The following is a 13805-nucleotide window of genomic DNA, read 5'->3' as shown; positions in this document are numbered from 1 at the left end:
ACGTTCAACAAATGGACCTTAGAGGGGAATACCACCATTTTTAAATTTTAGCATTATTCAATTGCTCAGACTTAAACAAAGTCATTCAGGGTGGTTTTATGTAAAACTGTTCACTGTAGAGAAACTTACAGACTCTTTTACAGATTTCTTTACAGTGGTGGTTATAGGAACCAGGGGTTGCCATGTCTACAGCACAAAGTCTACAACATTTTATTTATAATCCGAGACCATCAGTGAACTTATATGTGCCTTCTGAGTTTTTATATGTGATGTAAAATAGTGGTAAAAGTTTTCTTTGGTTACTATTTTGCCTTCCAACACTCTGCATGTATATCTCTGCCAAAACCATCTCAGGTATTTGTAACCATGTAATAGTTTTCTGTGAGGGAGCATTTAGATGTATTAAACTCTTTAGAAGTCTGTGTCCTATCACCACCACTGTGAACAATTCTGCACGTCCAGAATTCAAATCACCATTCAATTGATGAACCACCACATTCATTGAACCACTTTGAATTACTTTGTTTACAGCTTAACCATTTAATTATGCAGCAATTTTGAAAATCGTGGAATTCCTCTTTAATCTGGTCTGCAAAAAAAGAGTGGAATGAGCTGGCTGAAACAGTTAATCCTAAAAAAGCTTTGCAATTTAGATGAATATGGTGGCTAAAAAGACCCAAGACAAAACATATGAGCTGCAGTTTACAAAAATGTGTACAACACAATGGAAATGTTTCTGGAGGACATGGAGCCATTAAAGAGGATGGAGCCATTAAACTTTCAAATTCTATGCAGCAAAACCATTCACCAGTTAAAGTGTAAAGTAAGTTAACTTTTATTTGAACAGACTGTGTAGTAGAAATTAGCTCTAGAGTGTAACTGTAAAATTTCAAATAGCAATACCAGATATGACTGATGACGTCAGATACCTCACTAGCCAGACAAGTTAACCATGAACTTAGTGGAATGTGAGATTTCATAATCTTATATACTTCTGCCCGTAACCCTGTTTCAATTTTTAAACTTGCCCTCACCCATTTCGACTCACCACTCAGATCTGCATCACTCACCACTCAGATGTGCATCACACCATCACACAAGTGGCCACTTGCAGCAGAAGGGAAGGGAGGCGACAGCGAAGAGCAGATTATTTAAACAGCGAACTGGCCCTCGGCAGGTTAGCCTCGGTGAGCTAGTCTTTGAAATGCATGTTTTTTTGTTTTTTTTAAGAAGTTTGAGCATAATGTACATAATGTGTGAGTAATTGCTTTGTCTGGCTATAAACATGGTGTAGAGCCACAGTGAAGTGCCTTTCTTTTTGCTCTTGTTAGCCGTGTAGCCTATAGCATGCTAACGAGCAAGCCAGCACAGTAATGAAGTTGTATCAGCAGTCATGTATAACAGATGTAGAGTAGTTTGTAACTCGAATGGTTTTAAAATGTATTTTGAAGTAGCTTATTGCTGTGGTTAACACAGCTTTGTCCACCATTACTTTCAGATTTGAAAAGGGAAACGCGACAAGTTGCACAGATTTCTGGGCAAGTTCTGCTGCTGAAGTCCACACTGGTGTTCGCTCGATCCCTTGCTGCTCTGAGGATTCATCTTACACCCTTCACTTGAGCTGATAAAGTAATGGAACAGCCCTTAAGGTGGTGCTGGGGATTCGCACTGAGGAAAATGACAAGGCCAAGTGGATGAGGGCTTGTTAAAACCGGTATTAAAAATGGTGTGTGTGCGTGTATGTGGGGGGTGGGGGGGGGGTTATTTCCCATCACAGATGTTTCACCCCCTTAGAGACTCTTCCAGAAACATCTCTGTTGTGACTCACTTATTGCTGTGCTGTGACTGACTTTGCAGCATCTCTAAAGTTGCATGTGTTTCTGTGTTTTGTGAAATGTAGTTCGGGTGCCGTCATGTTGATGAAACAGTTTTCTGAATTTGTGTCTTGTTGGCCACAGTAAGACGATGATAGGTTGCTAATAAATTAGCTATTAACATACTCATTAATTCAAGCTATTATATGTAATTTATGTAATGTGTTCTGCAAGTTTATGAATGTTCCTTATGGACGGCTAAATCTGCTTATTTAAGCTTGTTTAATGAGCTTATTGAAGAAGAATGCACAGGATATACTGAAAACAAAAGGAAATACAGAAGATTTTTAGGAAAATATCTTTTTATACACTCTTAAAAATGATGGTTCTTCATGGGTTCCTCAGTAAAGAAAATGCTCCTATACAGAACCATGAACACTCAAAGACCCCTTGGCCTGATTAAAGGTTTATTTGCATCATGAAAGGGTTCTTCAGATTGTCGGAGAATGTGCTAATATGCTAAAATTAATTATAATATATAATATATAATGTTATCTCGAACTCCAGCTCCGCTTGAGAGCTTCTTAACACATACAGCACCCGAGCGCCGTGTACTGCCATCCAGTGGTGGAAATGTGTCTGTGCATCGCCTCGCTCAGTAAACCCACCCAACACACACAGACACACACAGACACACAGACACACACATAAAGCTGCGGGACACTTGAAGCTCTCGGAGAGAGGGTGAAGCGCAGAGGGACACCAGAGCGCTGAACACGGACTCTGCAGCACTGCACACGTTACAGAGGATGGACTTTCAGTGCTGAAGCTTTAGGTAAGAGTGTTCACATAAACGCAGCTCACCGTCACAGAGTTTAGGGAGAGAAATGTGGGATGTTTAATACTTTAAGGGACAATAATTTATGGTCGACTAAACACAGTAAACCACGTTTAAATACATCTGTTTCCTCAGACGCTGTTCTGTAATTCGTGTTTGTATTTTTATTTATTTGTTTGCTTGTTTATTGGTTGGTTGATTGATTTATTGTATCCAAAATGCATTCATTGCTAAACAAACAAAGCCTTTTATTGGCTGTAGGGTGGATTCGGGTTTTCTGAGGAATAACAGGTAATAGGGAACACTGTAAGAACCTCGTGCTTATTCTAATTTCTAATACTCACTAGAGCGTTTTAATGAGGAAATACTATAAATATAGTCGTTTTTAGTTGATGATTGAAATCAATGTATAATGTTGTTTACCATTCAGGGTCTATGACATGCATTAAGCTTATTTATATTATCTGAAGCAGCAAATACCTGACCTAACCTGCCTTTTCATTCTGTTATAACTGCAGAAACGCCCTGAAGCGCGCGTGCTGCTCTTTGCCCCCCCGGAGTGCCCTCCGAGCACCGTTCATCAAACAATGCGATCAAGAAAAAAAGGGACAGTCACAGCACACACACGTCCAATGACCGCTTGATTACCAGCCGACCGCAGTGCGCCTTTACGCGCGCGCCATGGAGAGCCCGGGATCGTGGGCGCTGAATGCCTCGCGCAACGCGAGCCGCGCGCCGAACCCGCTGAAGCGCGACGAGGACGTGGCCAAAGTGGAGGTGGCCGTGCTCGTGCTCGTGCTGCTGCTGGCGCTGGCGGGCAACGCGTGCGTGCTGGCGGCGGTGGCGGTGGCGGGCGCGCGCAAACGCGGCACGTCGCGCATGCACTTCTTCATGAAGCACCTGAGCATCGCGGACCTGGTGGTGGCCGTGTTCCAGGTGCTGCCGCAGCTGATCTGGGACATCACGTTCCGCTTCTACGGGCCGGACGCGCTCTGCCGCCTCGTCAAGTACCTGCAGGTGGTGGGCATGTTCGCCTCCACCTACGTGCTCGTGCTCATGTCCGTGGACCGCTGCTTGGCCGTGTGGCGGCCGCTGCGCGCGCTCCGCCACCGCGCCGAGCGCACCTACGTGCTGGCTTCGTGGGCGCTGAGCCTCGTGCTCAGCGCGCCGCAGGCTTGCATCTTCTCGCTCAAGGAGGTGGGCGACGGCGTGTACGACTGCTGGGGCGACTTCGTGCAGCCGTGGGGCGCCAAGGCCTACGTGACGTGGATCAGCCTGGCCGTCTACGTCATCCCCGTGACCGTGCTCAGCGTGTGCTACGGCCTCATCAGCTGGAAGGTGTGGCAGAACTTCAGGCTCAAGACCGGACGTGACAGGCGCGCGACTAATGGCACCGAATCCGGTGCAGGCGCTGGGGCAGGGGCGCTCGCGCGCGTCAGCAGCGTGCGCCTTATCTCCGAAGCCAAGATGAGGACGGTGAAGATGACGTTCGTGATCGTGCTGGCCTACATCGTGTGCTGGACGCCCTTCTTTTTCGTGCAGATGTGGGCTGCGTGGGACCCCATGGCGCCCAGAGAGGGTAAAATATGGCACGGGCTTTAGAGGGAGGAGAGGGATGTCTGTGGTCACACGTTATGGAGCCAGCAGACCCAGACAGTAGAGCAGGGGTTCATTCCCTGCTCAGGAACCCTCAGATGGTCATCGTTTTTCTGGCCCCCACTAAGGCAAGCAATTGAGATCTGCATACCAATTACAGGTGTGCCTGAAGCTGGGGTACAGTAGAAATATGTACCATCTGGGGGTCCCTGAGTAAATGTGCTGGAAAGCCCTGCACTAGAGCTAAGTCTTCACATCCGGACCTTAAATCCAGGTTATGGTCTTTTGTAATCAGTTGGCTGGACTGTTGGTGTAACTGAGTGGCCACCTGGTGTCTTAAAATCCAGGACTGGAATCTGGATTCAAGGTCCAAATTCGAAGAACTCAGCACTGGAGAAATAGTAACTCGAGATATCATACTTATCATACATTTGGGCAACAGCATCAGAAACTGACCTGTATTGAATGACGTAGTGTGTGTCTGACAAATTGTGCAGGACAACAGAATGGCTACATCTATATAGTGTACCTGTAAGATAAGTCTAGCTCATACAGAAGTCAGTGAGTGGAGGTACAAGGTAGATGTTTCCAGTAATCTGAACTGCTGTTTAAATCATGACAGTTTCATGACCAGCATGTATAACACTTTTCATGCTTGTCTTTGGAGCTTTTAGGCAATATGATGGCCTGAGCCACCAGGTAAAAGCTGAAGTAAAATGCTGTAACAGCTTAATGTCAGCTCTGTTATGGAGGACACATGTTTGCACAGTGCAGCGATTATGTTCCTCATTCGTTATGTTGTTCACGTAATCCTTCTAACATACCTTGGATGTTCAATGAGGTAGAAGCCAGTCTTCCTTTCTGAAAGCGAGATTCTGCCAATTTTCAAACATTTATGCATAATTAATTTATTGATATGTAAGCTGGATAATTCAGAGTGGATGTGAAATGGTGCACTGTAGAGAAACTTGCTGACTCAGATTCCTTTACAGTGGTGGTGATTGGAGCAAGATGTCTACACAAACAGAGCCATTTACTAACCAAAACAGTCAGTGAACCTACAGGTGTATTCAGTTTTTTTTATATGCAATGTTGATAATGGTAAAATAGTTATCAGTTAGTAAATCAGATAAACAGGTTTCTTTGTGTACTATTTTGGCTTACAGCACCATACAGGGAAAATCGGAAAGTCGTCTATCACAGCAGCACAAAGTACAGTAAAGAGCAAAACAAGAGCATTGCCGTACGCTATTATACAGATGCATAATAAAAAGATATATAATACATTATGCTAAAACAACCATAAAATATGATGTGCAGTACAAAAATAAGTAAGTAAAATTGATAAATATTATGCAGGTGATGATGCAGTGATGCATTTCACATCCAGTAAATGAACTGAGTGACTAAACACTGTAAATGGTAACATATGTTAATAGTTGTGCAATATGCCTGGATGTACAAACAAAATGGCAGTGCATAGTAATGAGTATTTATATATATATATATATATGTATATAAAACAATGTCAGAGGCAACACAAAATATATATTTGTGACAGCTTTCACATATCTTTATAATTTAATAAATATTTAATTGTTCAAAAAAACAGTGGAATCCCCCTTAAAGCAACCTTAGCAGGCTTAGGTTGTCTTGTTCAAAATGTGCATAAACTGTCTGCCATTAAGAACAGGAGAAAAAAAGGAAACCAAACTAAATTCTCTCTCTCCTCTCTGCCTCTGTCATTCTCAAACACACATTTGAGAAGTGTATATATGTGCTCAGTCAGGAACTGCTGGATTCTTCTGCTCAGTTTTCAGTATGAAGGAAAAACTAGGTTTAACACCTCAGCTGTTTAGGCACGTTTGTTTACCATGAACTCTGTAATCTCAGAGCTAGTCCTGGGGCAGACGGAGCTCTGCTTGGGTAATTTCAGGCTGAGGCTTTAAAGGCCGCTGCATTAGACTGTGTAAACATGCTAGGCTAACTCAAGGCTGCTCGAGGCTGTTGCTACTTAAACCTGAAAATAAACCTCTGAGGAAGATAGAGAGAAAAGTAGTGTGGAAGTGAGGGGGCCTCAGTATCAGAGTTCAAAGAACCCTGGGCCCTCTGGGGAGTTGCTGCAGTAAATGTAGCATGAGATCAAAGGGCTTCGTCTTCATCTTGGCAACATCCTGAAGAGTGTCATTTCTGTGTAATAGCATGCCGTCATTTGTCAGGAGATTTTGCGTGATTATCCAGCCTGCTGGGCCCGAACAAGAAAGGCCATGTGATTTAGAGGCCATTCTGTCCCCCATTCCCACCCATAATTTAACAATTTCAGAAAAAAAGAGACTGAAGCAAGCAGTAGAGAGGAAATTGGAGTGTACTGTTGTGGGAAATTCTAATTATTTTGCTGGTGTTTTATTTGTGTTATAGTGCTTTCATGGAATATTGAACACCTACATTTTCAATCTAGTTTATCCATTAAAAATCATCTAAGGGATTTAAATCAGTTTGCTGTAGGCTAATAATGGCATTACCTCGCTAAGTTGATTTCCCTACATATAAAAATAGCTTGCTTTCTTCTTCCTTTTCTTTTCTTTGATTCCAGAAAGTATGGAGTTGATTCAATATCTTATTCCAAGGGATGGGAATTGATAAAGTTGATTCCCAGAATTGATTCCGCACAGTCATTTATTAATTCTTAATTCCAAAAATCAAGACATAGGTAAGGAGATCCGGCAAAATTAAAAGAACAGTATCAATAACATTCATAATATACTGTTAAAACTTATGTTATAAATAACACAGGATTTTGACAGATGAACTTAATGCCCCGCCTGTCTACCACCTCAACTGGTCTTTAGGAAAGATATCAGATCAATTATATGACCAATTTGACCTTAGAAAAGCAATTTGGAGATCTTATCGTAGCTGAACTACTTTTATTATTTCCACCCTGTGGAGCTCAGTCCAAAGCTTTGGAGTCAACTCTTGATTGCCAAAAGCCTGGAATCAGAGAATCCACTCATTTAGGGTTGACTCAACTCTGCTTCGCAGTTTACGGACACTATTTTTGGTATTGGCAATTACATTTAGATATGCAAGTGAGAATTCATCTGCTTAATGAATTATATGAATTAAAAAACTGTAGAAATCAGACAATAATTCTGGAATTAATGATCTTCTGCAATTTGCGGGATATTAATAGCAATCTTGTTCCAATTACCACATGGAAATGTAGTAACACAACCTGCTGATAGACAGGGCCATGCAGCATATTGTTATTGTTATTGAGTGTCCTGCCTGTAGCGTAACTCTGAGGTAAACATCTGGGCTTTGACATTTCAATCCTACAAAAAATGATATCTTGACAAGTGAAGGATCTTATATATAGTCTTGTGTATTTATTATGAGATTGTTGTAAGGGTATTACAAGGTTATCTGAAAAAATCTGAAAAATGATTAATGGGACAATAAAGTTTGCCTCAATATTTACTTGTAGTTTTGGATGGTGGCTGTTTAAAATGACACTTAAGGACGCAGAAGTCATTGAGAATAATTATCATCAATAAGTAATTCAAATACAGCACATTTTCAGAAGAAGCAAATATGAGTTAGTTTTTATTGCTTAGAACCAACACTTAGAACTAAAGCAAGCATTTATCACATAAAACTGTAAAAGGGGACTTTTAAAAGGGGAATTCCACCAATTTTTCAATAAAATTCTACATGATTAAAGGGTTGAGCTGTAAACAAAGTCATTCAGAATGGTTTGGGAAATGCTCTGTTCTAGAGAAACTTGCCGAGTCAGAATTGTTCACAGTGGTGGTGATTGGAACCAGATGGCCACCTCTAAAAGCTCCCTCACAGACATTTATTAGATGAAATGGTTATAAACACACTGCCTAATGTCTGAGACACTGTTTTATGATAGTTATGTGATAAAGCTTTGGCTTAAACTGTATTTGAATCCATGCATTTTAATCTTTTCATGGTGGAGGGGTACATGCAGGCCGTTGTAAGGCAAAATAGTCCCCAAAGAAAACTTTTTTTTTCTCAGATTTAGAATTATTTTACCAACATCAACATTCCATATAAAAACTTGGAAGACGTGTACGTTCACTGGTGGTTTTGGATAAATGAAATGGCTATATTTGTGTTGTAGACATCATGACCCCTGGTTCCTATCACCACTATTGTAAAGAAAAGAGTCTGTACAGTGAACCATTTCACATTAAACCACTGAATGACTCTGTTTTCATCTCAAGGACTGAATTATTCAGACATTTTGAAAAATTGGTGGAATTCCCCTTTAAGGACACAGAATTGTTGAAAATTCTTAATGAACTAAAAATGCAAATAAGAAATTGTTTCATCACAGCATTCATATGAAACCGATTAAGTTAAAGTTTAGTTCAAATGGAGCTGGTTTACATGAAGGCAAATGCAATTGTGAAACAAGCAAGTGAATTTTGAAGCCGTGGCAGAGGAAACACATGGTAGTGCCTCTGGACAGTAGATAAATGACCAATGTATTGTTATCAGAATACATTTCCTCACTTCTCGTCCAGTTACGTGACCACTGCCACATCTGCTCCCCCCTATTCCCAGATTTCCTTTTTTTCTTGTGGAATTGTTTTGATTGAGCTAAATGGCAAAGGAAAACTTTATCTGGACTTTATCTACAAAAGGGCAAGAAGAAAAATATGATTTCCTAAAGGGATTCCGGCCCCATGATTTTAAAAAGGTTCCAGATGTCATCGTTCTTGAGTGAGTTTGCGAAGTGGCTGTGCTGAGTGATGTGGCCTGCACTCTAGGGAGGTGAAAAGGAACACTAGCAGTGTACGTGGACACTGTGTGTTGTGTGTTATGGGCACTGCCAAACTGCTCTCTGACCCAGATATATTCAGACCAACCCACGTCACGCTATTTGATTTATTTGTTGGATGTTCTTATGGAATGACATCACTGGCATTTCAGCCTGTTCACTGACTGTTCACTTGAGTAAACAAGTATGAGGCTGTGCACGTAAATGTAGGCATGAATTTGACTGGTTAGAATTTGAAAACTTCTTATTGCGTAGTTATTTTTTTAGTAGTTATTTTTTTAAAGTCAATGTGAATTGGAAATGTGTTTTCCTTCTGTACTGCAGCATATTTCAGAGTGAAACATGGTATCAGGAAGGGTCTCTGAACTAGCTGAGCATTTTTCTAGATGATAGGTGGGGGGGTGGGTGGGAGGGGGAAACATTCTTGTATTTGTTAATATTATTTTTCTTCACCTGCTGGTGAATGATGACTTAGTCAAAAATCAGAAGATGTTTTTTGAGGCAGGAAAAAGTCACTACACATCAAAGATATGACACCTTAACAAACCAGACAATTTGAAAATAAGAACTTTCAGATCTTTTCTTATTTAAAGATGAACAGACTAAACTATATTTGTATGAAAGAAATTAATCAGCAAGCTTTTACAAACTTCACAGTTATCTTATTTAGACACATTAGCTGATTATACAGACCTCTTACAGTAAAATATGAAACTTTTTTGAGAAAACTTAAAAAGTCAAAGCTCTTCACTATGAAAGAACACTGGTCTAGCTGCATAATCTTAAAAAAAACATTGCAGTCTTAAAATCTGTAACACTGTCTTAAAAGATTGGAAGATAATTTACAGCACAATATCTTTTTTGTATTTTAAGAAATCTTATTTTAAAATGTTGTAATATTCTACATCATATTGGTAGATAATTTTAATTCATGTTCCTTCTAGATTTGATTTCATTTTTCTTATAGTTTGACACTGATTTCTTGCAGTCTGCATTTCGATGGAAGGCAAAAATGTTATTTTTTACATGATATGATACAATGAATTGTGTTTAATGCATGTGAACTAACTAAGGTAGAAAAGGTCAATTTTGATTTCAGGTTGACCTTTTAGGCTACAGTTCATATGTTCTTGGATGTTTATTTCTGTTTTGGGTCATTTCAGGTTAACAAAGGCAATTTGTACAAATACAAAAGGAAATTGTATCATTCTCAAAGAGTACAATGACATATTTGACTAATTTTCGAATAGCTATGACTTTAGCAGGAAATTTAAAGGCTTTTTTAACTTCTAGAGGACTGCCACTGAAAGTTTCTTTTTGCACTTTTGACTCTCTATCCATAGATAACCTTATTACATGTTTTCTATGGTAGCACCCTATATTCTGAATGTAAGGAATTTATTTTGATCTCCAGTTTCTAATAGGACTATTTCATTTACAAACAATGGTTATGGTGGTCATTTGCAAGAAATGTTGTTCTGAGAACGTACTGCTTTAAATGTAAACACCCGTTGTTCTCAGCTCGCCTGTTTTTTGTAGACGCCAATGTCAGATGTGACTTGAACATCAAAAAGTTGTTTGCTGAATGCACAATGCACTACCTGAGTCATACATCCAGTGCAACACAATGGGCTTGGATATCTGTTTTTCTCTAATGCTGAGTGTTTAGCCTGCAGATATTTCCTCTGTACATGCTCCATCAGATAGCAATCTGAAGCCAGGCAGGGTCGGGAAGGACTACAGGGCCATGAAAATAGCATTTGTCCTTGAAAAAGGGTGTGTGAGTGAATGAGAGGGCATGAGGGAGAGAGAGAGATGCTTGCATAGGGGAATAAGGGTAGCCCTGCTTTTAGCAGATTTTAGATATGAAACATTGAAATATTGTCAGTACCGTGATATCAAGAGACAGTAAGGGAGAGGTAGAAGAGGGTGAGAATCGAACTGAATGGCTTTTAGCACATTGTTCCAGAAAGGTGTAACAAAAATTTAGAAGACTGGAAAGGAGAGGTCATCGAGGACCTCAAGTGCCAAAGTCCGGCACAGTTTGGTGAGTACCAACTAAACTTGGTAACTAACCGATGAGATGAATCAGGTGTGTCTGAGCAGGAAAACTAAACAGGATTCCAACATGATGTTTTTATATACATATATGTGTGTGTGTGTGTCTGTGTGTGTATACATACATATATTGAAACATATCAGTTGTCTACCAGTAGGATGACAATAATAGAATAAGACAGTTTTATTTGATTGAATTACTTAAAACAAGTAAACAGTCTAAAAATATATTACATAATAAAAACATTCTTACAACAATCAAACTAAGAAAGTTTATATTGTATATACTAGGTACTATATTGTACAAACTAGGTAGTTCAATCCCTTGCAAATTATATTACAGATCGAATTCAGACTGAATAGATTGAATTTAGATAGGTTGGGTTAAAAGGGCATCATCTTCATCACCTGAAAGTAGATGTCCAGAATGTAGAGTAATTTCACGTAGCAGTCCGTAGTGGCACATATTCCAGGGTAACTGCAGTGTCTACTAAACTAAACTTGTTTCATCATCTCCTTTGTTCTAGCAATGGCCTTCATTATTGCCATGCTGCTGGCTAGCCTGAACAGCTGCTGTAACCCCTGGATCTATATGTTCTTTGCTGGTCACTTGTTCCGTGACTTGATGCGGAGCTGCATGATGGCACTACACTGTGGCTGTGGGGAGCAGCGGAGTCCAAAGAGCCAATCAGGCGCCATTGTAATGAAGAGCACCTGCAGTCAGAGGAGCTTGACTCAGGCCACCACTACATGACACATCAAACAGGGTTTACACTGCAGGGAGGAAAGTGGAGGACCAACACTCTGCAGACAAGCTTCAAACTGAGGGTTCATACCCACAAATGGATAAACTCGAGAGGGTCTGTAGAGGCTTCAGGTCACTATGGAACAAAGTCATGGTCTGGACTCCACAGGAACTCTAACAAGAGGATCTAATATTCACATGGACAGAACTGAACAGTATAAGACGGAGGCAAACGGTAGCTCTCCTGTGAAATATCTTGATCTCTATTTATCTCATTTGTTGTATACAATTGTAGGCAAAAGTTTGGGCGTCCCTAGTCAAATGACATGCTTTGTTGATTTTTGAAGTGAAAGTAAGTAACACATCCTCTACAGAGAACACATTTCTGCACATTTTAATACACAGTTACTGTTTATTTGTGGAATTTAACAGATTGGGGGAAAAAAATAAATAGGGCTAGGGCAATATGACAGTATCATTATTGTGATGAATTATGTCACAATACAATACAGTATACTTTTCTGAACATATTGTGGATATATTCTGTACTTGTAGAACACTGACCAACTACAGTTTAACTGGATTTAGTGCAACACAGTACAGCAAATATTAAATAAAAATTATTGTGTTCACAGTTTTTGTTAGTATATTTTAAAATGTAGCACTACTGGTTCTTTGTCTGTTCCGACTGATCAGAGGTCTGAAAAAATAAATATTGTGTTAGGTTTGTTCCCTGTGGCAGATGTGTTATCTTAGAAAACCAAGAAAAGATGCCGTTTGACCAGGGGTGTTCATATATTTGCATACAACTGTAACATCACTGACCATGGATAATAATTTCCATATGCTTTCTTTCATTTAGGAAAGAACAGAAAATCCATTGACTAGAAAGGCACCTATAATAGAAGCCATTGGGCAGTTGCTGGATATATGAGAAACATACTTTTGTAGAACACTTTCATTAATTTTTCAGTCAAAGTATTAATAAATGAAGTTATACATCTGTATAGTTTAGTCTTCTAAAGATGGGATTACTTTTCTACAAGGTCTCCCTTGTGGTAATGTGTCACCAACATAGTAATGCATGGTGGTGCATCCACAACAGAAAACTATGGAACTGTGGGATAAAACTTCAGAAGAACAGCTTTGGCAAGACATTCTTTGATGTCTGTCTCATTGTAAGACCTTCATTGTTAGAGATGTGTTATATGGCCAGCTATTACAGAAATCAGCAACTGCCCAATAGCTTCTATTTTAGGTCAGCAGGTTTTCAGTTGTTTTCTAAGTACAAGGAAACCTACTGAAATCACTGTATGTGGGAATCATACACATGCAGCTGATTGTTGTAAGTTATGGGGAATATACTAAGATTGTAGAGCATGATTTGAAGCTCTATGAACAGATCCAGAAACTGACACTAATTAAAGGCCTCTCAAAAAAGGGCCAGCCACACACACCATGTGGAAAATGGACAAATACTTTTTGCCCCACACCACCTGAACACACTATATTACATAAAGTCAGTGTTCAGATCATGTATAACTACAGTGAGAGAGGTTTGTTTTTGCACTGGACTACAAGCACTCACACTGAGACAGTTGGGAAATACTGCTGTCATGGCTGTTTGTGAATGACTGAATGACTTACTTTCGACACAGCTCCCACTTTTTGTTATTCTGCAAGTCACTGATAGGTCATAACCATGGCACTTTGACCTGGAAAACGGACTGTAGTGGAGTCATGCAATCCCTTCCGTCTCTCGTCACTTTTCTGAGCTGTCTTCTGCATTTGTAGCTGAATTAGTGTCATCATCATTCATACTTTCCTGCCCATTTCTAGCTGAATGTATACATATTCTGCATCCTTTTAACATAAATGCACATTGTAAGAAAATCATTGTCACACTGTGTATATAAATAATAGTATAAACAGAACATCAAA

At 39.9% G+C, this 13805-nt stretch overlaps 1 protein-coding gene across 1 annotated transcript; it reads left to right on the top strand.

The window, feature by feature from the left end:
• Window positions 1–2555: 2555 nt before the first annotated feature.
• Window positions 2556–12194, top strand: oxtrl (oxytocin receptor like). The gene is made up of 3 exons (XM_036571135.1): window positions 2556–2649; window positions 3171–4231; window positions 11647–12194. Exons 2-3 carry the CDS (start codon window positions 3334–3336, stop codon window positions 11871–11873), a joined length of 1125 nt encoding a protein of 374 aa, XP_036427028.1. The 5' UTR covers window positions 2556–2649; window positions 3171–3333; the 3' UTR covers window positions 11874–12194.
• Window positions 12195–13805: the final 1611 nt, after the last annotated feature.

Source organism: Colossoma macropomum, unplaced genomic scaffold (genome assembly GCF_904425465.1).
Source record: "Colossoma macropomum unplaced genomic scaffold, Colossoma_macropomum, whole genome shotgun sequence".
Taxonomy (NCBI): domain Eukaryota; kingdom Metazoa; phylum Chordata; class Actinopteri; order Characiformes; family Serrasalmidae; genus Colossoma; species Colossoma macropomum.
The sequence above is the reverse complement of the archived record's forward strand: the minus strand, read 5'-3'. Positions and strand labels throughout refer to the sequence as shown.

What these genes read in the sequence shown, in the direction of transcription:
- oxtrl (XM_036571135.1), top strand. Translation starts at nt 3,334, where the DNA reads ATGGAGAGCCCGGGATCGTGGGCGCTGAATGCCTCGCGCAACGCGAGC. An exon ending in CCCCATGGCGCCCAGAGAGG is followed by an intron (nt 4,232 to 11,646) that starts GTAAAATATGGC and finishes CCTTTGTTCTAG; the next exon opens with CAATGGCCTTCATTATTGCC.